This window comes from Bos indicus x Bos taurus, chromosome 22 (genome assembly GCF_003369695.1).
Source record: "Bos indicus x Bos taurus breed Angus x Brahman F1 hybrid chromosome 22, Bos_hybrid_MaternalHap_v2.0, whole genome shotgun sequence".
NCBI lineage: Eukaryota > Metazoa > Chordata > Mammalia > Artiodactyla > Bovidae > Bos > Bos indicus x Bos taurus.
This window is the reverse complement of record NC_040097.1, coordinates 6,676,659-6,702,479: the sequence shown is the minus strand read 5'-3', so window position 1 is coordinate 6,702,479 and position 25,821 is coordinate 6,676,659. Positions and strand designations below refer to the sequence as shown.

The 25,821-nt window shown below is 45.4% G+C and overlaps 1 protein-coding gene across 1 annotated transcript in view; it reads left to right on the top strand.

Moving 5' to 3' along the window:
- The first annotated feature begins 21,056 nt into the window (after window positions 1-21,056).
- CDCP1 (CUB domain containing protein 1) overlaps window positions 21,057-25,821 on the top strand; it is a 56,478-nt gene continuing 51,713 nt past the window's right edge. Inside the window, exon 1 of the mRNA XM_027522779.1 lies at window positions 21,057-21,251. Within this exon, the coding sequence (XP_027378580.1) occupies window positions 21,170-21,251 (82 nt within the window). The 5' untranslated portion in view covers window positions 21,057-21,169. The remainder of the gene's footprint in view (window positions 21,252-25,821) is intronic.

The window sequence follows — 25,821 nt, the reverse complement described above, 5'->3', positions numbered from 1 at the left end:
ATTTACAAATTATGATCTAAAAAGCAATTTGTAAGTTAGGAAAATTGAAAATTATGGATACTCATGATAGAAGACTTGACTAATTGGTCTTAATTGTGGAACAGATTAATTTAAAAATGCTTTTCTAGACTCATGATTGGAATTTAAATAACCAAGGGTGTTTTGGAGTTTTCTTTCATTTTTAACTTAAAAAATTTTTTATTTTTATTTATTTGTCTGTGCTGGTTCTTAGTTGCAACACACAAGACCTTTAGTAGTGGCATGCATGACCTAGTTCCCCAACCAGGAATTGAACCCAGGCCCCATGCATTGGGAGTTTGGAGTCTTAGCCAGTGGACCTCCAGGGAAGTTCTTGTTTTGTTCCATCCATTGGAACCTCAGACACTTGGTTTTCCAATGGCTTTGCCTCTTGCTGTGTGACCCTGGGCAAGTTACACAGCCCCTTGGGACTGGATAAAATGAGCAAGCTAGATGATATTGGCCCTGGTGCCCAGGGTGCAGCCTGGTTCCTTGTCCTGAGCCTACACCTTTGTAAATGGTGCCTTCATTAAGGCTCGTCAGTCACCAGGTTTCAGTTGTCACCTGCTTCCTTCCTCCCCGAGTCACAGGGCAACCTGGGGGCATGCACTGTACAGTCTGCAGGCTCCAGGGTGGCTGGCAGCAGTGCCTTAGAACTGAAGTGTGTTTGATTAACCATCAAAAATGACTGATGTTGCTTCCTATGTACAGACACTCTGAAATAATCAAAACTCTTGTTAGGATGAAGGGGAAAAAATCCTTAGGGGTAGAACAAGATGATAATATGTTATTATTTGTATAAAAATAAAATAGAGAGCCAGACACTCGTATGAAAGATATAAAAGAGCTGGGGACACAGAGGGCAGCAAAGGGCCTCACGGTGACCAGTGGCAATCACAAAAAGTGTGGATGCTTGCTTACCAGATAATCACTTTATTTTACACACAGGTAAGAGTTTGCTCATTGAAGAGGCCACCTGGTGAATGACACAGACACGGCTGGATGAAGTGGAGCTAGTTTTCCCAAATGCTTCCTGGGCCCCTGGGCTGACCTGTATCTGAGACCTCACCTCCTTACCTCTTCACGCCTGACCCCTGCTCAGCCTCACCAACCGACCAGCAAGGGCTGAACCATCAGAAACTACAGCTAAAAAGAGAGATGGACAGAGAGAAGTAGGGATACAGAGGGAAGGGAGTGAGAAAAAGAAAGAAAAGTGGCCATCGTCTGAACAACCAGAAAGAACTTGGCAAAGTTTTGATGATGTTCCATTTACAATGACCCTTTGCATATTATATTCTTTAAAGCAGCCTGCCTTCCGGATGTCTTTCTGTCTCTTAGCAACTCAGAACGGCAAGGCACTATGCCTGCATGGGATAAGACCTGGGATCCCAGTTGGCTCAGGCTCCAGTCCCAGCCCCATCCCTCCAGCACAGCAACCGGAGGCCAGCCACCAGTCCCCAGGAGCACTGGGCACCAGAGCCCCCAAGAGAGCTCACCCCCTGAAATGAGCTACTTCTACAACTGGACAAGGCTTTGGAGTAAAGGCCTGGGATGGAAGATAAGAAGGAGCAGAGTCAACATTTCCAGATGTCTTTTTCCTATCTGTCGGGATTAATCTTCAGTGACAGAGCAATTAAACTGTACAGAACACATGGGGAATGGATATGAAGCAGGTGTTCTGAATAATACAGGGAGGCAGAGGGGACTTCAGGGACTGCATGGAGTGCCCAGAGTCCCACCCGAGGCAGGGGGCAGAGGGGACCCTCGAAGACAACCAGTCTCCTGGAACTTGAACACCACTCACTGCTTTTGAATCTTCTGGCTGGTACTTTGTCAGCCTCCCCTGTTCAAGAGGCTGGTTGGAAGACAGTTGCTTTCTTGCTCTCTCTCCACTTTTCAGCTAGAGTCAGGAACTCTAAGCAGCAGGCAAGGTTGGTTTGATCATAGAAAAGTTCTCTTCTGTCTTCCACCCTACTGCCTCCTGCCACCATAAGGACCTGAGCTAGTCACCGTCTCCAAGTCTTTTTTTTCATATTTATTTATTTATTTTTGGCTGTGTTGGGTCCTAATCACGATGCAGTAGTTGCGGCGCACACGCTAAGTTGCCCCCAAGGCATGTGGGATCCTAGTTCCCCAACCAGAGATCAAACCCGTGTTCCCTGCATTAGAAAGCAGATGCTTGACCACTGGATCATCAGGGAAGTCCCTCCAAGTCTTTTTTACCCCTGAAAAATGACTCAGGAACCAGAGATTAAAATGTTGTCTTTGTAGTAACAACTGATGCTTTAGAGTACCTTGCCAAGTGCCAGGTCCCAGGTTCAGTGCTTTATGGGTAATACCCCATCTGATACTCATGACTCAATCAGTTCAGTCGCTCAGTCATGTCTGACTCTTTGTGAACCCATGAACCACAGCACTTCAGGCCTCCCTGTCTGTCCATCACCAACTCCTGGAGTCCGCCCAAACCCATGTCCATTGAGTCCATGATGCTATCCAACCATCTCATCCTCTGTCATCCCCTTCTCCTCCTGCCCTCAATCTTTCCCAGCATCAGGGTCTTTTCAAATGCGTCAACTTTTCGCATCAGGTGGCCAAAGCATTGGAGTTTCAGCTTCAACATCAGTCCTTCCAATGAACACCCAGGACTGATCTCCTTTAGGATGGACTGGTTGGATCTCCTTGTAGTCCAAGAGACTCTCAAGAGTCTTCTCCAACACCACAATTCAAAAGCATCAACTCTTCGGTGCTCAGCTTTCTTTATAGTCCAACTCTCACATCCATACATGGCTACTGGAAAAATCATAGCCTTGACTAGACGGACCTTTGTTGGCAAAGTAATGTCTCTGCTTTTGAATATGCTATCTAGGTTGGTCATAACTTTCCTTCCAAGGAGTAAACGTCTTTTAGTTTCATGGCTGCATTAACCATCTGCAGTGATTTTGGAGCCCAGAAAAATAAAGTCAGCCACTGTTTCCACTGTTTACCCATCTACTTGCCATGAAGTGATGGGACCGGATGCCATGATCTTAGTTTTCTGAATGTTGAGCTTTAAGCCAACTTTTTCACTCTCCTCTTTCACTTTCATCAAGAGGCTTTTGAGTTCCTCTTCACTTTCTGCCATAAGGGTGGTGGTCTTCTGCATATCTGAGGTTATTGAGATTTCTCCCAGCAATCTTGATTCCAGCTTGTGCTTCCTCCAGCCCAGCATTTCTCATTATGTACTCTGCATATAAGTTAAATAAGCAGGGTGACAATATACAGCTTTGACGTACTCCTTTTCCTATTTGGAACCAGTCTGTTGTTCCATGTCCAGTTCTAACTGTTGCTTCCTGACCTGCATACAGGTTTCTCAAGAGGCAGGTCAGGTGGTCTGGTATTCCCATCTCTTTCAGAATTTCCCACAGTTTATTGTGATCCACACAGTCAAAGGCTTTGGCATAGTCAATAAAGCAGATGTTTTTCTGGAACTCTCTTGCTTTTTCTGTGATCCAGCGGATGTTGGCAATTTGATCTCTGGTTCCTCTGCCTTTTCTAAAACCAGCTTGAACATCTGGAAGTTCATGGTTCAGGTCTTACTGAAGCCTGGCTTGGAGAATTTTGAGCATTACTTTACTAGCGTGTGAGTTGAGTGCAATTGTGTGGTAGTTTGAGCATTCTTTGGCATTGCCTTTCTTTGGGATTGGAATGAAAACTGACTTTTTCCAGTCCTGTGGCCACTGCTGAGTTTTCCAAATTTGCTGACATATTAAGTGTAGCATTTTCACTGCATCATCTTTCAGGATTTGAAATAGCTCAACTGGAATTCCATCACCTCCACTAGCCTTGTACGACCCTATCAAGTAGACACAATTACGTATCCCTGGTGTATTGGTGCGGAAACAGGCACAGAGAGGTTGAATGACTTGCACAAGATCACACAGCAGGCTAGACTTCAAAACAGGCAGACTAGGAATGTGTTTCCTTAAGGACAGTAATGCATCTCATTAATGATAAAGTTGATCAAGAGGACAGTCTAGATCTGTGGCCAAGAGACTCCTTAACGCCCCATTCTTAAATTAGACTGGCCTAGCCAGTCATGTCAGAGGGGGTGGGGAAGGGGCCCTTGGGCACATCTCAGTGAGCAGAGGACACCTGCATCCCAAATGAAAGAATACCTGAAATCAAGGAGGCAGGTCATCCAAGTAGGAAGAGGTGGAATGTGAGGACCTGAGAGGCAGAGTTTCTTAATTCAGTTTCCACTTTCCACTGGTTCTGAAGAATAATCTATAGATGTGCCATGTTACTATATTTCCTCAAATCTCAAATAGCATCAGTGTAGCTCACACCATTGCATGTACCTCTAAGAAAAAGAAACATACTCTTTTCTCATCATCTGTAAGATGCATCCCAATTTCAAAAACAGTAATATGTGAGAAAAGAAACAAATGTCTCTGAATCAATGAATTATGGTAAGAAGGTTTCAGGGTGAAATGGGGTTGGGAAAACTTTGAGTTAAACAGGCCTCTTTATGCCAGACCTTTTATTATGCTCGTGTGAGCTCCGAGTCTCTAAGAAGGGGTAAGTAATGAGCATTTCCCATGGGTGTTGGTCCAAAGAACCTTTTCTCCCAGAGTGTGCCAGAAAAGGGGCCATCTGCAGAGCCAACTCAGGAAAATCTCTTTTAAGAAAAAGAGGAGTGTGTGGAGACTGAGCAAAAACCCAAGAGTATCTAAATCTGAAGAGAAAAAAGATCAAACATTGGAAGAAAGACCTCGAAAGAAGACTTTGGGAGGGAACTGAGGTGAGAGTAAGGGAAGGAAGAAAAGATGAGAAACACAGGAGGTTGGCTCTCAAAAAGAAATCCAAGCTCCGCCCTAACTGAGAGGGACTATAACTCTCCATCCCCTAATGTGGGGCTGGGCCTGGGGACCCCCTCCCAGAGAGTCCTATATGGAAAAGTGGGGGCAGGGAGAGAAACCTGATGAGAACCACCCCAGCATGTGGCCAAGATTAATATCAACAGTGGTGAGTCATATTGGTATTTTCCACTCTTGAGATATGATGAAAATGTCATTTCCCTCTGTGATGTTTCTCCCCCAGACTCATAGTCCCAGTCTAACCACGAGAAAAACATCAGACAAATCCCAATAGAGGATCATCTTACTACACACTGTTATTGCAGTTTAGTCGCTAAGTCGTGTCCGACCCTATGTGACTCCATGGATTGTAACTTGCCAGGCTCCTCTGTCCACGGGATTTCCCAGGCAAGAGTACTGGAGTGGGTTGCCATTTCCTTTTCCAGGGTATCTTCCTGACCCAAGGATCAAACGCATGTCTTCTGCACTGGCAGGCAGATTCTTTACCACTGAGCCACTAGGGAAGTCCATTTACCTGACTAGAATCCTCAAAATTGTCAATATCGAGATTTTCCTGGTGGTCTAGGGGCTAGGGCTTCATGCTTCCAATGCAGAGGGCACAAGTTCAATCCCTGGGCAGGGAACTAAGATTCCGCATGCTGAGCACAGCTCGGCAAGAAACAACAAAACTGTCAAAAATCATCAAAAACAAGGCAGGAAGAGCGATTGTATCAGCCAAGAGGAGCCCAAGAGATGTGATGGTGGTGGTGGTTTAGTCGCTAAGTCGTGCCTGACTCTTGCGACCCCATGAATTGTAGCCTAAAAGGCTCCTATGTCCGTGGGATTTTCCAGGCAAGAATAGTGGAGTGGGTTGCCATTTCCTTCTCCAGAGACATGATAACTGACTGTAACATGGGATCCTATCTCCTTAGTAAAAACTAAGGATGTCTGAACACGGGCTTTAGTTAAAAATGATGTATTGGTGTTGCTTCATTATCTGTAATACATGTACCACACTAATAATGTAAGATGTCAATAGGGGAAACTCAGGGGGTGAGGGGATGCTTGGAAATTCACTGTACTATCTGCTCGATTTTCTGTGAATCAAAACTTGTAAAAAAAAATAAAGCCTATTAATAAAAGAAAAGAAAGAAGGAAAGAATCCAGTGAGACGATTACCTGCCATGTGGGTAAAAAAGAAAGGACAGTGCTGCTTGAATGAAACTGGAAATTGTTCACCCTGACGTAGACCTTTCGCAATTCAGGCAAATGTTCCGCTGAGCTGTCAGAACTCTATGGAACAAAATGAACTAGAGGGTGGTCATGACATGACCATGTTTTCTGATCCCCAAATTCATTCAAGGGACCTGAAGACAGGAATCAGGACTCTTGTAGAAAATCTAGGATAGACAGTTGGGTGTATTTATTACTCAAGCGGAAAAGAAACAAATAGGCTACCAAGGTAGCAGTGAGAGATTTCAACTTGGCCAAGAACAGCTGCAAAACTCTGATGGAAATGGAGAAAAGCAAATTAGCACTTAAGAAAGGGAACTGGTGTGGGTTCTCAAATATTTATCCCACCTAGACCTTGATCCTGGTAAATGCACAATAAATATTTATTGATTACTGTTGACTTGATTCCTCCCACAAATATTTTTGAAATATTGCAAACACTGAGTGAAGGCCTGGGGAGGTCACCCAGATTAAAAACATGGGGGATCTTGCCAGCCTAGAATCCAGAAACTGTGTTTCATCAATTCCCAGACACATGTCTTAAAAACTTTCAGCATCTCTGTAATGTGGGCACTTCTCACAGTTGTTGCTCACAAGTGGCAGCGTGGTCACCATCCTGGACACAATCCCACCTGGCTATCGTGTTCATACTGCATCACCTTCCACTGAATTATACACATGGTTGGTTCTATCCATGCAAGGTCTATTTACCATTTAAAACATCATCAAAAAAGATGACAATCTGATTCAGTATGGAAACAAACAGTATGGGCACAGGAAGGCAGGGAAATGGGGCAGTGGGGCAGAAATATAACAGCAGAGTAGCAATTATCAGTCTTGAGAGGAATGACCACAATTCTGTATTTTCCTGCAAAGCTATAACAAAGTGCTTATAGTAGTTAAGAAAGGATGTAGAAGAAGCAGAATTCCACTAAGCTGTGTTGTCACTGAGAAGTGTCCAAAGGACAGCAGACCACACACCAAGCAACAACACAAGGGAGCTTAGAGGAAACTGAGTCCCAGGGAAGGATGAAGGCAGTGGGACACTGACCACAAAAGCTGGTGTGAGCGATGCCCTGGAGCAATGGCTGCCCAACATCCAGCCACCAGGCAACTTCTGCCTTTGGCTGAACTTCTAACAAGTGCAATTCACCTGAAAGTGAAAAAAAGTGAAAGCCACTCAGTTGTGTCCGACTCTTTGCAACTGAATGAATCGAAGCACGCCAAGCCTCCCTGTCCACTGTCACCAACTCCCTGTCACCAACTCCCAGAGTTCACTCAGACTCATGTCCATCGAGTCAGTGATGCCATCCAGCCATCTCATCCTCTGTTGTCCCCTTCTCCTCCTGCCCTAAATCCCTCCCAGCATCAGAGTTTTTTCCAATGAGTCAACTCTTCGCATGAGGTGGCCAAAGTACTGGAGTTTCAGCTTCAACATCAGTCCTTCCAATGAACACCCAGGACTGATCTCCTTTAGGATGGACTGGTTGGATCTCCCTGCTGTCCAAGGGACTCTCAAAAGTCTTCTCTAACACCACAGTTCAAAAGCATCAATTCTTCGGCACTCAGCTTTCTTTATAGTCCAACTCTCACATCCATACATGACCACAGGAAAAACCATAGCCTTGACTAGACGGACCTTTGTTGACAAAGTAATGTCTCTGCTTTTGAATATGCTATCTAGGTTGGTCATAACTTTCCTTCCAAGGAGTAAGCGTCTTTTAATTTCATGGCTGCAATAACCATATGCAGTGATTTTGGAGCCCAGAAAAATAAAGTCAGCCACTGTTTCCACTGTTTACCCATCTACTTGCCATGAAGTGATGGGACCAGATGCCATGATCTTCGTTTTCTGAATGTTGAGCTTTAAGCCAACTTTTTCACTCTCCACTTTCACTGTCATCAAGAGGCTTTTTAGTTCCTCTTCACTTTCTGCCATAAGGGTGGTGTCATCTGCATATCTGAGGTTATTGAGATTTCTCCCAGCAATCTTGATTCCAGCTTGTGTTTCTTCCAGTCCAGTGTTTTTCATGATGTACTCTGCATATAAGTTAAATAAGCAGGGTGACAATATACAGCCTTGACGTACTCCTTTTCCTATTTGGAACCAGTCTGTTGTTCCATGTCCAGTTCTAACTGTTGCTTCCTGACCTGCATACAGGTTTCTCAAGAGGCAGGTCAGGTGGTCTGGTATTCCCATCTCTTTCAGAATTTTCCACAGTTTATTGTGATCCACACAGTCGAAGGCTTTGGCATAGTCAATAAAGCAGATGTTTTTCTGGAACTCTCTTGCTTTTTCTGTGATCCAGCGGATGTTGGCAATTGATCTCTGGTTCCTCTGCCTTTTCTAAAACCAGCTTGAACATCTGGCAGTTTATGATTCAGGTCTTGCTAAAGCCTGGCTTGGAGAATTTTGAGCATTACTTTACTAGCGTGTGAGATGAGTGCAATTGTGCAGTAGTTTGAGCATTCTTTGGCATTGCCTTTCTTTGGGATTGGAATGAAAACTGACTTTTTCCAGTCCTGTGGCCACTGCTGAGTTTTCCAAATTTGTTGGCATATTGAGTGCAGCACTTTCACAGCATCATCTTCCAGGATTTAAAATAGCTCAACTGGAATTCCATCACCTCCACTAGCTTTGTTCATAGTGATGCTTTCTAAGGTCCACTTGACTTCACATTCCAGGATGTCTGGCTCTAGGTGAGTGATCACATCATCGTGATTATTTTGGTCGTGATCTTTTTTGTACAGTTCTTTTGTGTATTCTGGCTACCTCTTCTTAATATCTTCTGCTTCTGTTAGGTCCATACCATTTCTGTCCTTTATCGAGCCCATCTTTGCATGAAATGTACGCTTGGTATCTCTAATTTTCTTGAAGAGATCTCTAGTCTTTCTCATTCTGTTGTTTTCCTCTATTTCTTTGCATTTATCACTGAGGAAGGCTTTCTTCTCTCTCCTCGCTCTTCTTTGGAACTCTGCATTCAGATGCTTATATCTTTCCTTTTCTCCTATGCTTTTCACTTCTCTTCTTTTCACAGCTATTTGTAAAGCCTCCTCAGACAGCCATTTTATTTTTGCATTTCTTTTCTTAGTTGTACATAAACAATAATGTTTCTTACCATGGGTACTATCTTTGATTTGCTAAGATCTGCTGTGTGTAATGAAGGAGGAAAAGGAACTCTCTTCATGTAGGAAAGATTACATTCATGATAAGCTTAGTTTTGAGGACTCTAAAGGCATTAGATGGAGAAGGAAATGGCAACCTACTCCAGTATTCTTGCCTGGAGAATCCCAGGGATGGAGGAGCCTGTTGGGTGCCATCTATGGGGTCGCACAGAGTCAGACACAACTGACGCAACTTAGCAGCAAAGGCATTAGAATTGAGGTAACATACTGGGCATTAGTAGCTGCTAACATGACAAAAAGGAGACAGTCATTGCCTCCTGACTGAAGCCCACAGCCCCATCCCTATGGTGGCCCTGCTGAAAAAAATCAAGCATGAGGCAGATCAGACCTTGAGATCCAGCTTATAGGAACCACACAGGGCAAAGGAAACAGGACAAACAGCCCAGTTTTTTCAATAAATACATTTTGAGAAAAAATAAGAGATAAGGCAATCTTGATTCAAATGAGTTTAGAAGACATACCATGGGTTTAATGTTGGTTCACTTGCAAGAAATAGAGCAAGAAAAGGGGAAGATAGTAACTTCATGGTGGAGAAGCCAAGAGACACTACTTACCCGAGATAGGAAGGTGAGCATCACCAGGGATGTCCTGTGGCTGTTACCCACCCCTGATGAGGTGTGATGGGGCACTCTGCCTCTGTGCTGTCATTACCAAACCCACATCCCCAGTCTGATCATGACACAAACCTCAGACAAACCCAGACTAGGGGACCTGCTACAGGATACCCGGCCAGTACTCCTCAAGACTGTCCAGGTCATGAAAAAGGAAAAACTGTCACAGAGCAGAGGAGCCTAAGAAAACATGATGACTAAACATATACCATGTGGTATCCAAGATGGAATGTGGTAACAGAAAAAGGGTATTAGTGAGAAAACTGGTGAAATCCCAGTAAAGTTGAGAGTTTAGTTACTAGTAAAGTATCAGTGTTCATTTCTTAGTTTTGACCAATGTCTCATGTAATGAAAAATGTTAATGTTAGAGCTACTTAGGTGCGGAGTACATGGGATGTCTCTGTACTGACTTTGCAACTTTTCTGTAAATATAAAATTATTCCAAAATAAAGTTTATTTTATTTTAAACAAAAGGCACACTGATCAACTGCAATACATGAACCTACATGAACCATGTTTTGATTTTGAATCAAACTAAAACAGTAAAAATGATTTTGATGAGACGATTGTAAATTTGAACACTGACTAGATTTTTGATGCTATTGAGGCCCCATCATCCATTCAGTTGGAGGTGTGATGACGGCATTGTTGTTGTCTTTGATGTTGTTGTTGTTCAGGCACTCAGTCAAGTCCCGACCCTTTTCGACCCCCTGGACTATAGCCCAGCAGTTCCTCTGTCCATGGGACTTCCCAGGCAAGAATACTGGAGTGGGTTGCCTTTTCCTTCTCTAGGGGGATCGTCCTGACCCAGGGATCTAACCCGAATTTCCTGCATTAGCAGGTACATTATTTACCGCTGAGCCACCAGGGAGGTGCTGATGTTACCTTGAAAGTGAAAATGAAAGTTGCTCAGTCATGTCCAACTCTATGAGATTGTGTGGACTATACAGTCCATGGAATTCTCCAGGCCAGAATACTGGAGTGGGTAGCCTTTCCCTTCTCCAGGGGATCTTCCCAACCCAGAGATCGAACCCAGGTCTCCCACATTGGAGGCAGATTCTTTACCAGCTGAGCCACCAGGGAATCCCCTTACAATCCAGAAGTTTTGCTCTGGCTATGTAAACAAAAGGACCGAAAACAGATCCAAACAGATACTTGTACCCCCATGTTCACAGCAGCATTATTCACTGTAACTACAAGGCAGAAACAATGCAAATGTCCACTGATGAACGAAGAGATAAACAAAATGTGGTGTATCTACACAGTGGAGTATTAGTCAACTATGAAAAGGAAGGAAATTCTGACACACGCTACAACATAGACTGACTTTGGAGACATTAAGCTAAGTGAAATGAGCCAGACACAAAAAGACAAATGCTGTATGATCCCATTTATATGAGGTACCTAAAATAATAAACTCACAGAGACAGAAAGTAGAATAATTGTTGCTCAGGGGCTGTGGGGAGGGAGACTAGGAAGCTGTTTAGTGAGTACAGTAAGTACCTTACACATGAACCTTCAAGTTGCAAGCTTCAAAGACACGATCGTGCCTTCACATGTCCAATCGCATAAGCAAGTTCAGGTGTCTGGCGTACATTGTCATGTGTCATGGTTGTGCTTTTGTGTTCTTTACTGTACAGAACTATATAGAGTACAGTAGGGTAATATTTTTATTTCAAGCCCAGGATGTCTGGAAGCAAGCATAAAAGCAGTGGTGTAGCAGGTCCTGACATGAAGAGAAAAAAAGAGCTTTTAATACTATCCAGACATCACTGGATTGTTTTTTCAAGAAGGTAGATAGAGTTGAATCCAGCAAGGAACCAGAACCTGTGACATCAACGTCAGGCATGAGTGAAACTGCAGCTTGCCTTTTGTCTCCTATTGCTGATGATCCTTCAGCTCTACCATCTCTCACCTTCTCTCCCTCCTCCAATCAGTAACTCTTCTTGCATGTTCAATTCCGGCCCCTGTATGCCAGTTCTTATACTTTTCAAGGTAATGTACTGTAGGATTTTAAATGTTTTATTTTTTGTGTGTTTGCTTTCTATGTATTATTTGTGTGAAAAGTATTATAAATCTATTACGGTACAGTACTACATAGTCAACTGTGTTAGTTGAGTACCTCGGCTAACTTTGGTGGACTCACGAACCACTTGGACTTAGGAACACACTCTTGGAGCAGAACTTATTCTTATGTAGGGGACTTTCTGAACAGAGTTTCAGTTTGGGAAGATGAAAATGCTCTGGCGGCAGATGGTAGTGACGGTTGCACAAGTGAAGCGTGAGTCTCCTGAGGATACGGATTGGATTCTCAGTGGTGTGGGAGGGCACTGCAGGCAAAGTCTGTGACCAATGGCTCCAGGCTTGCTGAGTTAGCTGTGTCTTTGCCCATCTAGCTCCAGAACCAGTCCTAGACTAGGGGAGTCTCAGAGCCTTAGCCTACGCTGCTTCCCCATCCCCTCCTCCTTCTGAAGCCATCTTCCCATCACCAGACCTGGTGTGACCACGGGGAGGGGCTTTGGCTATTCTGGAGAGAAACATTTCAGCAGAGCACTGAGAGTGGAGGCCAAGCGGCCAAGGAAGAGGGTCAGAGCGGGTGAATGAGTGGTGGGAATGAGGATGCTGGCAGAGTTAGACCAGGATTTTTTAAGAAGGAGAGCTCACGGGCTCCTGGCTGGACGCCTGGCTTCCTTCTGCCCTGAACACCACATGTTGGGTGGCTTGATGTTGTCACGTCCCCTCTCTGTGACTCCATCTATCAAGAGGTAACAACGAGATGAGTTCCAAGCCTCCAGCTCAATGGTTATGACTCAATTCCCTCTCCTGGGGGAAGAACAATCTCTGAAGGTATTCTAAAGACCATCTTCCTCCCACACTCCAAGTGAAAATATAGAAAAGAAAGAAGCAAGGCTGGCAGGCTCAGGCCTGATGTGGATATGGGTCATATCCAGGGAGGGGCAGGGTCTGGATTTCTTCACCCTGTGGGCCAGACTTACAGGGAGCTGACTACACAGGCTTGAAGAGGCAGGAGGGGAGAGCTCTGTCTCCTGCTCCTCATTTTTCTCCCTCTGTCGTTCTACCTTGACCTCCTAGGTGCCATGATCCGGGGAGGTGATGGAGCCTGGGAACTCCATGGCTTCAAGGCACCGTGGGGCGAGCACATAGGTGCTTGGCAGCCTGCTGGCGACTTCCTGAGTCACTCGGATTCAAATTCACTCAGCCCCAGTCTGCAGCAGCTGACTAGCTACTTCTGGAGGATCTTCCTTATTTTGTCATCCTAGGACTGAAATTGTACCAGGTGGCTCCCCCTTTGGGCAAATGACTTGGCAAACCAGGAACACCCATCTTATCCCCAGACCATAGCCAGCTCCTCTGTTTCAATGCTCACAAAGGGGCCTCTGCCCCAGCTGTGACTGGGAGGTTTTCTCTCTGAAACAGTGGTTGGCATTAAAGTGACAGTTAAGGGCTGTTTGTGCTCCCAAAGAATCTCCACTTTGTTAATTTGCTTAATCGCCTGGAAAGCAAAGTCTCAGAGAAGCTGCCTGATGCAGACAGATTCTTTCCACCCCTCTGTTCAAACCAGATGAAGTCTTGGCCCACCAGACACTGGCCAGTCCCATAAGACCAGGGTTGCTGCCAGACACCTGGCCTGGGCCATAATGACCTCTTTCTAGAAGCTGCCCCCCCCCCTTTTAAAAATGAACAACTTGCATTCATCTTTTCAGGGTCCCAAGGTTTAATAAGATCCCCAGGCTCAGCTGGCTAGATTAGCAGGGCCATCCACACATTCATCAGCTTGATGAATCCATTCATTGCCCAACTATCTGCTGAGCAGTGACTGTGTACCAAGCACCGTTTTTAGCACTGAGAACATCCAGATGAGTAAAGCAGAGGCAACTTCCTGTCTTGGGGAACTGACGCTTTCATGCATGAATGAGATCATGAAGATGTTGGTCTCCAGACCTCTCCAGAGCTCTCCCCTCCACCCCAACCAAGCTGAAACCCTCTCATTTCACACCAACCCCCATGGCAAAAGCAATCTTGGCCACATTTATTGTGCATTTACTACATGCCAAGCACTATGCACATATTATCTGTTACACATATTATCTCATGAATGTTTACAACACCCTCTGAAGGTCATCCTCTCATAGCCCTGGTTTGTGGCTGAGGAAACCAAGGCACATATAGAGTTGCACAAGCTGGTAAGTTGCAGAGCCAGTATTTGAATCTAGGACATCTGACTGCAGAATCACAGTGGTAGTCATTAAGCCATTCCACCATGCTCATTTAGGTCAAATTCCTTTTTGCAGTGAATCACTGGGTCTGCTTTCCCTTAACATTCCACGGCACGAGAAAAATCTCTAGTGCTGGCCTAAGGACGAGGTTCCGCTACAAGTGACTGGAAGCTGCAAACCACAGAAGCTTGAAAAGGGAGTATGTTCCTTGAGGCTGGTGTGTCACTCCATGGTCAGGCTCCTTGTCTCTGGTTGCTCAGCCGTGTGTGGCTCAAGTGCATCTGAAGAACACAGGTGTGCTGAGGTGTGGATTATGTACATCTTGGCCAAACACCGCTGAGGACCTCATCAATAAAATTTATGTCTCCATTTGATTTTATTCTGTCCATCGGTTCACCTGGAAGGGGCTCCCATAATCCTTGGCCATACATTTTACAACTTGACTAAATCTGGACTCCCGTCTCTCTAAGCACAGTGCATGTCAGCCTGGGCATTCCTTACCTCTCCCTTGAGGTGGATTTTGTGCTTCTTGTGTCCAGAAGCAAATAAATCATGAAGATAAGAAAGCTTAAATAACACTGCAATCCTTCTAAAGGCACATGCTCATCTACTCCTGTTTTTTGTAATAGTCGCAAAGGCATGTATTTCAATTGCAAAAGAGTTTTTCCTCCACCTCCCCTCCATCCCACCTCCCTTTATGCAATGCAGCACTGAGTGGCTATGAGCAATTTGGGATCCGGCTAAGGAGAAGCTGAACTGGAGATACATTTAATTGGGAGTTAGTGGGATATCTTAGTGGGACATAATTCATAGTCACTTTTGGGTCATTGCTTGCACTCATGCTGTACTAGTGTCTTCTAGAAATACTCCTCAGACCCACTGGGCTGACTCATCAGATGAGGTGACCAAAAGGAGCAAGGTCAGAAGTGGTATCATATGATGAATCTGTCCTACAGTACCCAACCAGAAGCATGCGGATAGTGGAGGAGGAAGAATCAAAGAAGCCAGTCTGGAAAATTCTTTCAACTATCAAAACTAAAATATTAAGCATAACATGCAGTTCAAATGTCTTATAAAAAATGAAGGATTTTTTTCTGCCAGAAATAAATGAATAATGCAGCATATACAATTATAAATGTATCACACTACTTTGCTCTTTAGTAAGAATCACACATAGAATTTGTAAGAATTTCTGTACTCTGCATGGCACAACATTATGTTTCTAGAGACACTGCATTTCTGTGTATGAATTCATATGCTGAATGCATCACAATACATCAAGATTGTATCTTACCTTATCTGATGCATTTTGTCATGATGAAATTTGACAGTTCCAGAAGAAATGATACATATATCAGTGACGTAGTATGACCTGAAGAAATGAACAAATGAAGGATATAGTGTTATGAAAAGTCAAAGCGTTAGTTGCTCAGCTGTGTTCAACTCTTTGCCACCCTATGGACTATAGTCCTCCAGGCTCCTCTGTCCATGGACTTCCTCAGGCAAGAATACTGGACCAGTGACCAACCTAGATAGCATATTGAAAAGCAGAGACATTACTTTGCCAACAAAGTTCCGTCTAGTCCAGGCTATGGTTTTTCCAGTAGTCATGTATGGATGTGAGAGTTGGACTGTGAAGAAGGCTGAGCGCCGAAGAATTGATGCTTTTGAACTGTGGTGTTGGAGAAGACTCTTGAGAGTCCCTTGGACTGCAAGGAGATCCAACCAGTCCCTTCTGAAGGAGATCAGCCCTGGGATTTCTTTGGAAGGAATGATGCTAAAGCTGAAACTCCACTACTTTGGCCACCTCATGCAAAGAGTTGACTCATTGGAAAAAACTCTGATGCTGGGAGGGATTTGGGGCAGGAGGAGAAGGGGATGACAGAGGATGAGATGGCTGGATGGCATCACTGACTCGATGGACGTGAGTCTGAGTGAACTGAGTGCGATTCATGGGGTTGCAAAGAGTCTGACACAACTGAGCGACTGAACTGAACTCATATTAGAGATATCACACTGCTTCCTAGATTTAGTGACATTTATGGCATTTTTCCGAAGGCAATGGCAACCCACTCCAGTACTCTTGCCTGAGGTATAGCGTGGGCGGAGGAGCCTGGTGGGCTGCAGTCCATGGGGTCGCTAAGAGTCAGATACAACAGAGCGACTTCACTTTCACTTTTCACTTTCATACATTGGAGAAGGAAATGGCAACCTGCTCCAGTGTTCTTGCCTGGAGAATCCCAGGGACGGGGGAGCCTGGTGGGCTGTCGTCTATGGGGTCGCACAGAGTCGGACACGACTGAAGTGACTTAGCAGCAGCAGCAGGGCGTTTTTCAAGTTTGTGATTTGTTGTCATCTCTTTCCTTATTATAAATAAATACTCACTTTTCACATTTGACTTTCTATTTGTAATTCTGTATTCTTTTTCTTAAGGTAATTAAGTTCAGCCCCACAAACCGGTATCCACTCCTCTCTGTGTCTCACGCATTTCCTGTTTTAACGGAATACATTTTCCAGTATTTGTCTGAGAAAAGGTGTGTGGGAGTTTGTTGTTTGGAGGTTTTATTGGTTTTCTTTCTGTTTTAGATGTTGAACGTCTAAAAGTGCTCTTTTTCTACTTTATCACTTAATTGGTAGCTTGGATATAGAATTCTTAGTTGGAAATTATTATACCTTCACAATTTTGAAGGTATTGCTTCATTGTCTTCCAGCTTCCAGTGCTGCTACTGGGAAATCCAAAGCCAGTTTGATTTTTGTTTCTTTGCATAAGACCCTGGAAATTATAAAATGTTCTTTTTGTTTATAGGCTCCCGAAATTTTGCTGTGATGTGCCTTGATGTGAGCCTGTTTTATCCATTGTACTGGACACACCATGAGTCTTTAAATCGGGAAACTCATGTCATTCCAGACCTGGGGAATTTCTTGAATTATATTACTGATGATGATATCTCTGCTTAATCTGCTATTTCTATCTGTGAAACCCACTATCCACGTTACAGCCCCTGAACTAGACCCCTAATTTTCTTACCTTTTCTCTCCTACTTTTTATCTGTATCTTTTTGCTTTACTTTCTGGGAAATCTTTCAATTTTTCTATTTACTTTTTAATATTTACTGTCATTTACAATTTTTTCTAAGAACTCTTGTAGGTCCCTGAATATTCATTTTTTTATTACTCCTTATCCCTACAGCATAAATACACTGTTGTCTGCTATTTTTCTAAAGAAGGTAGCAATTGTTTTGTTTTATTCTCTGTCTTTTCTCCAAGTGCCTTTTTCTGTTTGGTTGGTTGGTTGGTTTTGACTCTATCATGTTAGCTGCTTTCCTCAGATGTCATAAACTCCTACTGTCTGGTCATATTTAAAAGTGAGAGATCAAAAAGTTTAACTGGTGGGGCTTATCAGCTGTGAATGTCATGGGAAGAATCTGGTTAGCCTCTTGATGGGGATAAATGTCTGTGTCTTTAGGTGTTTCTCTTCAAGCTTGTCAGATTCTCCAGAAGACTCCTTCCATCTCTAGTATGAATTGAGACTACTGGAGTCTGAGGGGCAAACCGGGGCCAGGCACCTAGGGAACTAAGCATAAGGAATACATTTGTTCCTTTTATCTACCTATTTTCCAGAATGTCTCCTAAGCCTACAGCTATGCCCAGCACTCCTCAGCCCAGTTTCCTCAGTTGCAACCTCTTCAGAAAACAATGCTTCAGATTTCTGCTTAGGGGCAGTTGCCCAGCCAGGAGAAATGGAGAACAGTTTCCAGAGATCGAACTATAGTTTTTCAGCTTTCTCCCAGGTTTCATTGTTTTAGCCCCTTCTTCACTCTCCCATTACACAATACCTTCTGCTGCCAGTTCCTTAGTGGTGGTTGTTTGTTTGTTTATTTCTCAACTTTCCCCTCCAGTGGCTTCCAGTTTCTACTTACCCATCTGCTTTCCAGTTTCTAAGAGGCTGTTGTCTTCTGTCTGCTCCCCTCATCTTTGTAGGCTTATGTTTTTTACCAAAGGGGGGAAAAAAAGTCCCTGCTTTGTAGCTTTTGTAGGGTTTCCAGAGGGGTCAAAAATGCTTAAAAGATGCTTGCTCCTTGGAAGAAAAGTTATGACCAACCTAGACAGCATATTAAAAAGCAGAGACATTACTTTGCCAACAAAGGTCCATCTAGTCAAAGCTATGGTTTTTCTAGTAGTCATGTATGGATGTGAGAGTTGGACTATAAAGAAAACTGAGGGCCAAAGAATTGATGCTTTTGAACTGTGGTGTTGGAGAAGACTCTTGAGAGTCCCTTGGACTGCAAGGAGATCAAACCAGTCCATCTTAAAGGAAATCAGTCCTGAATATTCATTGGAAGGACTGATGCTGAGGCTGAAGCTCCAATACTTTGGCCACCTGATGTGAAGACCTGACTCATTGGAAAAGACCCTGATGCTGGGAAAGATTGAAGGTGGGGGGAGAAGGGGACGACAGAGGATGAGATAGTTGGATGGCATCAGTGGCTCAATGGACTTGAGTTTGAGAGAGCTCCAGGAGTTGGTGATGGACAGGGAAGCCTGGCATGCTGCAGTCCATGGGGTCACAAAGAATTGGACATGACTGAGCAACTAAACTGAACTGAACTGAACAGAGGGTTCAAAATTAAATACAACAGCTTTAAAACTCATCTTTCAATGTCATTTTTCTCTGGCAACGGACTGCAGCTGCCTGGATTTCTTTCAGTTCAGAAATAACTTTTAAAAATTGATTCCTTCCATTCAGGCAAGTTTGTAAAGAGAAGACATTTCCAAAATTTGGCAAAGCTTTGCTTACATTCTTCCATGAACCAAACCATTGCCTCAAGACATCTTGATTTCAACTACAGAGGTGGGTTGTCTTGCAAAGGGTGCTGAAATGCCTCCTCATTTCCTTGACTCTTTCTCACTTGCCATTATCTGGAACTACTACCAATCCTTCACATCTGAGACTTAGTGACTCTTGTGTCATTTATGGAAAGTTCATTTAGGACTTCCCTGGTGGTCCAGCGGTTAAAAATCTGCCTGTCAATGTAGGCAACATGTATTCAGCCCCTGATCTGGGAGGATCCCACATGCCTCAGAACAACTAAGTTGGTGTGCCACAACTACTCAGCCCACACCCTAGAGCCCGTGAGTTACAACTACTGAGCCCACGTGCTGCAACTGGAGAGTAGCCCCCTCTTGCCTCAAAGAAGAAATGTCCATGAGCAGCAACGAAGACCCAGCGCAGCCAGTTTCACTCTTCCAGAGAGTTCAGTTAAACTTCGGAGAAATGAGACAGTAAAAAGATAACTTGTTGCTTAGGCTTAAACTTATCACAAAATATTTCTAGTATTTTCAATTCAACTCATTGCCACTCCATTATTATTATCAATATTATCATCATCATCACCATCATCATATATAAAAAACAATGGAGTTAGGGACGCTATGAAAAGATGCTGGGGTATATATGCCTGCTTACAATTAGGAAAACAGACAAAATCTGCTTTACTCTCCTGTCAGCATAAACATATTTAAAGGATGTTTAGATTTTCTGATAATTTTTTTCTCTTGATGAGTCTGCCTTCAATTTCTTGGGGAGAACCAAGAGCCTCCCTACTTTTCTCATCCTCTTCCTTCCCTCTAGGCCTCAGCTTCCTCATTTGTCTTCTAAGTAACTGGAAGGTAAACTCATGTTCCCTCAGCTCACAGTCCATAGGTGGAGGAGGGGCGGAGCAGTCATGTCCACAGCCCGGACAACCCTGCATCCCTCATGAACTGTGGGCTCCCTGTAGACAGAGGCTGCTTTATTCTCATCACTGAAGACACACAGAAGGAAGGGGATGACTCTCCTAAGAGATGGTTTCTCACCCCTGTTCCTGATAAGAGTAGAATCAGCCTGGAGAAGCTGTTTCCCAAGAATAAAAAAAAAAGTGGGAACTGGACACAGACCAATGCTCTTGCATGTACTCTGCTTCCAGGTTATTCTGGGTGACCCTGGCCAAGTTGCTAGCTGCCCACCGGCACAGGCAGGCCCACGGGGGCCTTTGGAGTCATTCTGATAGAACCCTGGTCTGCTAGCTGAGAGTCCCTGAACCATCCACTGTCTCTCCTTGTGACGCTGTGACCCTGGACTTGGTGTGTGGCCTGCAGAGGGGAAGGAGAATCCACAGGACCTCAGAAACCAAAGAAAGGCAGCTGGGAGGAGGGAAAGAGGCCCAGGGTCATTCATTTACAGCCCAATAATTGCAGAAAATGCCTCAGGCCATACTGTTCAGAATTCAAGGAAGGGGCCCCATGGCAGGTTTCTCCTCAGGGCCCTCTCCAGCCTCCAGTATTCACTCATTTCATTCAGTCTTCAGAAATGAAACGAAGCAACTCCGGTTGTGCAAACCCCTTCCAGGGGTATCAAATTCTGCCTCCGCAAGTTACTAACTGGCCCGGGGACCTTCGGAAGGTTGCGTAACTGGGTGTCTGTTTCATCTGTTCTGCGGAAGGGTTACTGTGAGCATTAGAAACACTGTCCGTGAAGTGCCTGGGGTTGGCTGCGGGCTCATCATTCTGAAAAGAGTACCAGAAGCATCGGCCTTAAAAGTCCAAAGCCTGCAGCCCAAATCTGGAAGCAGAGGCGGAAGCCACGGCTTGGGTGTTCCACAGACTTGATTTCCCCGGAAAAAGGGCTGCACAGTGGCCTCCGTTCAGTGTCTCCCAGACAGTGAAAGGAGGGCAAGTGTCTTCCCCAAGGGCGACTTTGGCCCCTATAGAGAAAGTCAGGAGAGGGACGGCGGCTAGACCCCGGGAAGGTGGCTACCGGTCCCAGTGCTCCAGGCGAGAGGCGGGAGTGGAGGCAGGAAGGGGAGGAGGACAGGGAGGAGGGGACTGAGCCGGCCAGCTCGTGCTCCCGCGGCGCTGGGCGGAGCCTGGGCGGGCCCGCCCCGCGCGCAGGTGAGCGAGCTGGGGTGGAGCGCAGCGCCTCGGATGCCAGGCTCGGGGGCCCGCGGCCGCCACTCTGCACCACGGGCCACAGTCGCTTTCCCCGCCGAGGCCCAGGCGCCTCGGAGCCATGGCCAGCCTCAACTGCGGGGTCGCGGTCGCACTGCTGGGGATCTTACTGCTGGGCGCCGCGCGCCTGTCCCGCGGAGTGGGTGAGTACGGCGCTGAAGGGGCGCTGAGCGCTGAGGGTCGCGACCGCCCGCCAGCCGGCGCTTGGCGGAGAGGGGCGCGGGTTGCCGAGGGTGCAGGGTGGGGCGGGGGCGGCGCGGTCCCGGGGGGTCCCCGGGACTGCCCGGCGCCGGAGCGGGGTGGGCGCGGTGGCCGTGCCCTCCTGGATTCCGCGCCACCTCGCCCAGGACGCAGGCCTTGCTTGGCACGCGGGGAGCCCCGCGGTCGGGCGCCCGATTCGGGCGCCGAGGGAGAAGGAGGGAAGGGCGCGCGGAAGTCGGGCGCGGGGACCTCGCTGAGGCGGCGCGCCGCGCGCTCGCTCTACCTGGGCTGTTGGTGGCGCCGGGCGGGCCGTGAGGAGGGAAACTTCCCTCTCGGGTGCACCCTCCTACCTCAGCGCCCCGGCCAGAGACGCGGGCGAGGAAACGAAACAGTGGTTTAAGGGTCACCATCTCCTAGCTTTCGCCTCGTTTCCCCCCTGTCCGCCCGGAATTTTCTCGTTGTCCCGAAGTTCGGGAACACGAATTCCACAAGGAAAGCGCTTCTGCGCCGCGGAGGCTGGGCAGCCCGGGCCCTCGCACCTGTGGGCGGTGGACCCTGAAGGCGGAAGGGGGTCGGCGGAGGGGAGGGTCCAGCGCTGTGGGGGAATCCGGAGTTCCGGTGGGGGCGGGGCGGGGGCGCGCAGGGACGCCCCCATCCCGGCTGCCCGCGGGGAGGTGCCCTGCGGGCCCTGGAAGTATTTACACCATGAATACCTGGTCTCCTCACGTAAGGACTTGATTTGAAGCCTTCCCTGAGACTACTACAGGTTTTGTGTGGTGGTTTTTTTTCCCCCTTTGGAAAGAACTACCCAGGAAGCGATCTTTAATTATTACCCTTTGCTGCATCTGAGGGGACGTTTGCGTTTGGCAGGCAGACAAATTAGAGGAAATTAAAAAGAATGGAACTAAGCGGATGAGTTGAACTTGGGCGTTCCGGCAACTGCCATCATGACAAATTCGAGACGGGAAAGCTTCCTGGTTCTTTTCCTCAGCGGTGTCAGGCGACATATTAACTGCACAGTAGATGGGATATTGAACATACTGTGCGCGTATTGACTGTATTTATTGTAAGTTAGGACTGAGTTTTCAAGATTTCCGTTGAAAAAAGTCTGTTTAAGAATAAAGAGTAACTTAGCAAATGAATAGGTGTAAACGTGTGTATGAGAAAAAAAGTGTGCCCACCAGACTTGGGAGCCCTCTTGAAACTCGGGGGAATTGTCTGAGATGTTTCTGGTTGTGTGTGATAACAGTTGAGAACTCCAGTAAGAATATGATGTAAATCAAGGCATCAGTACATTACTGATCACAATGACAGACTGCCCTGAACTGGCTTCTGTTAACGTGTCTGATTCCTACTTGTGGCCTGCGGAGGCTGCCATTTTGGTCTCCAGTGGAGCCTGTTCTTTCCAGGAAGTTATTAAGTGTTGGAGCAGTGTCTCACCGTTCATTGTCTAAATACAAGGAAGCCCAGGAACTTGCCCCTTTCACTTTCTTAAATCCCTCCTGTGTTCTCAGGAACTAGACCTGTGAGGCCACATCACTGGGCTGAACTAATGGTTGTGTCTTTTTGGTTGAAGCAGGCAGAGTACATTTGCTTTGCCCAGAAGTTTCTAGAGTCTGTCCTGAAAAGACGGAGAAAATCAGAGAGCCTGGCATAGTGGATTTATTTTATAAATCCCTGAACTCTCTTAATACTCTTCTGAATGAAAATGAAGTTGGTGTCACTGCACAGATGGAACTGTAAAGGAAAGTTGACATCGCCGTGGGGTGTGTTTGAGTTCGGTATTCTTACAAGTTCCCCCACTTCTAAGAATGAAGGGCTGATTAAGTTAAAATAATCCTGTTAAAACCTCAACTTAGTGGCTTTCCAAGAACCACTCAGGTACCAGATTCTGGGTCGGTGACCCCATTCTCGCTACCATTGATTCTTGCCATAAGTATGAGTAGACATCAAATGATGTGTTCTCTTACCCTGGGTGAGTGTGTGAGTTCGTCGTTCTTCAGATTCACATGAGGAGCTGGTGCCTGTTGTCTGGAATGTGTAACTGGCAGAACTGCTGGATCCTCCCCCGAGCCTCCCCAACACCCACACAGATTTGTGTGAGACAGTCAGAGACCGCTGCTCTGCTGGTTGTATGATGTGCCCGGGTGCTCACCTCAGCCTCAAGCTTCACCTCAGATGCCAGCGTTTTGTCTGTGATGACCGGACTGTGCTCCTCCTCAACATTCTTCTAGGGGTTCTCCCAAGCTATCAATGTGGGGAAAGGAAGTTGAAATTATTTACATGTTTTAAGTACTATATATATTGTTGTTATTGTTTAGTCGATAAGTTGTGTCCAACTCTTGGCAACTCCATGGACTGTAATAGCCCACCAGGCTCCTCTGTCCATGGGATTTTCCCAGTAAAAATACTGGAATGGGTTGCCATTTGTTTCTTTAGGGGATCTTCCCACCCCAGGGGTCGAACCATGTCTCCTGCTTGGCAGGCAGATTCTTATACCCCATGCCTCAGCTTTGATTTTGCTCAGTGGGGCTGGCTTTGGTTTGGATTGAGGAGAAGGGGAGTTTGCTGGTCAGAAGGACCCATGATTGAGGTCAAGATGGGTGGAATGCTAGGGGATGATACAGTGCTAAGGCTCTCCACCTGGGTGATTAAGAAAAGTTCACACCCTTTCATTATCATTCTAAATTGTAAAAATTATTCCACAATCAAATTATTTCAAACCTCTTCCTACCACCTTGTAATTAACCCATTACTTTCTCCGGGGCATCTGGCAGTATTCCAGAGAAACAGGCAAGGAGAGCCAAGTTCCCTCCCTCACCTCTTTGTAACCTTGGGTTTGTATTCAGTACATCAGTGTTGTTTTTCTTTTTTAAATTACTAAGTGCTACTTGTAGTAACTAACACACATTGAGCTTCTACTCTGTGCTGGTCATTCTTCTGAGTATTTTATGTGTAAGCATGTCCCATTACTTAACATCAGTAATTCATCCCTAAAAACCAGACATTCTACGTGAAAACACTCACTGATGCCCTATGTCTCATTATTTCTTGTGGGACAAACTGTAACATCCCATTGCACAAAACCCAAACCCCCGACAGTTTCTGAAAGCATAATGAAACACTGGGAGATACCAATATATAATTAACAGCCAATTCTATTAAATGTAAAACGTGTAAGACATCCTTTCCAAATTGCAAGACGTTTATGTGGCTCTTTGTAGACAGTTACTTTGTGTGTAATAACTTCTTGCACCCCCATTTGTTGGCACTCAGAGAATCTCCACTAGATCCTGACATTCTGCCTCTGTGTACAACATATATTTTGTTTAAGGTGTTGTGTTATGTTTCGAGATGTAAATATACATGTTTCCTAAATAGACGTTGGCCAAAAATAACTATGATGGATGACACAGTGTTTGCGTAATAAAAGCTCAGCTGTTTCCTCTTGAGAAAATATAAATCAAGAGTCATTTAGCTCTCCTTCTTCAAGCATGTACTCCTAGAACCCTGGGAATAGAGGAGCACAGAGAGGTGAAGTAACTTGCCCAGGGTTACCCAGCAGGTATGTAGTGATGCTGAGATGCTACATCACCAGTGCACCATGCCCGCTATGTGCAGTGGGACTCAAGACAGCATTTGCTGGTCATCTTAGAGACTGTCTGCACGCCAGACATTTTTTTAAATGTACATATTTCTTTGTTTGGCTGTGCTTGGTCTTAGTTACAACATGTAGGATCTAGTTCCCTAACCAGGGTTTGAACTGGGACCTCCTGCATATGAAGCATGGAGTCTTAGCCAATGGATCACCAGGGAAGTCCCTCTTTCATTTTTTAAAAAATCAGCACTTACTGAGTGCTGTGTTCATATCTGTTCTAGAAATGTGTATGTGGTATTTTTTTATTGAGATCACATTTGTTTATAGCATGTAAATTTCATGTATACAGCATTGTATTTCAACTTATGTATATCCTATAGCATGTAAAAGTCACTCAGTCATGTCCGACTCTTTGCAACCCCATGGACTATACAGTCCATGGAATTCTCCAGGCCAGAATACTGGAGTGGGTACCCTTTCCCTTCTGCAGGGGATCTTCCCAACCCAGGGATTGAACCCAGGTCTCATGTGTTGCAGGTGGATTCTTTACCAGCTGAGCCACCAGGGAAGCATGCTACAGCATGCTTACCACTAAAAGTTTATTTTCTATCCCTCCTTGTAAAATCGACCCCCTTTTCCACATTTGTGTCCCCACCCCTCATCCCTTCCTCTCTGCTAACCACTACTCTGTTCTTTGAATGTATGTTTTTGTTTGATTTGTTCATTTATTTTGGTTTTTTGTTTGTTTTTTATATTCCATATATGCATGAAATCATAGAGTATTTGTCTTCCTCCATCTGACTTATTTCACTTAGCATAATGTCCTCAAGATCCATCCATGTTATCACAAATGGCAAAATGTTTCATCTTTTTTATGGCTGAGTAGTATTCCAGTGTGTGTGTGTCTGTCTGTC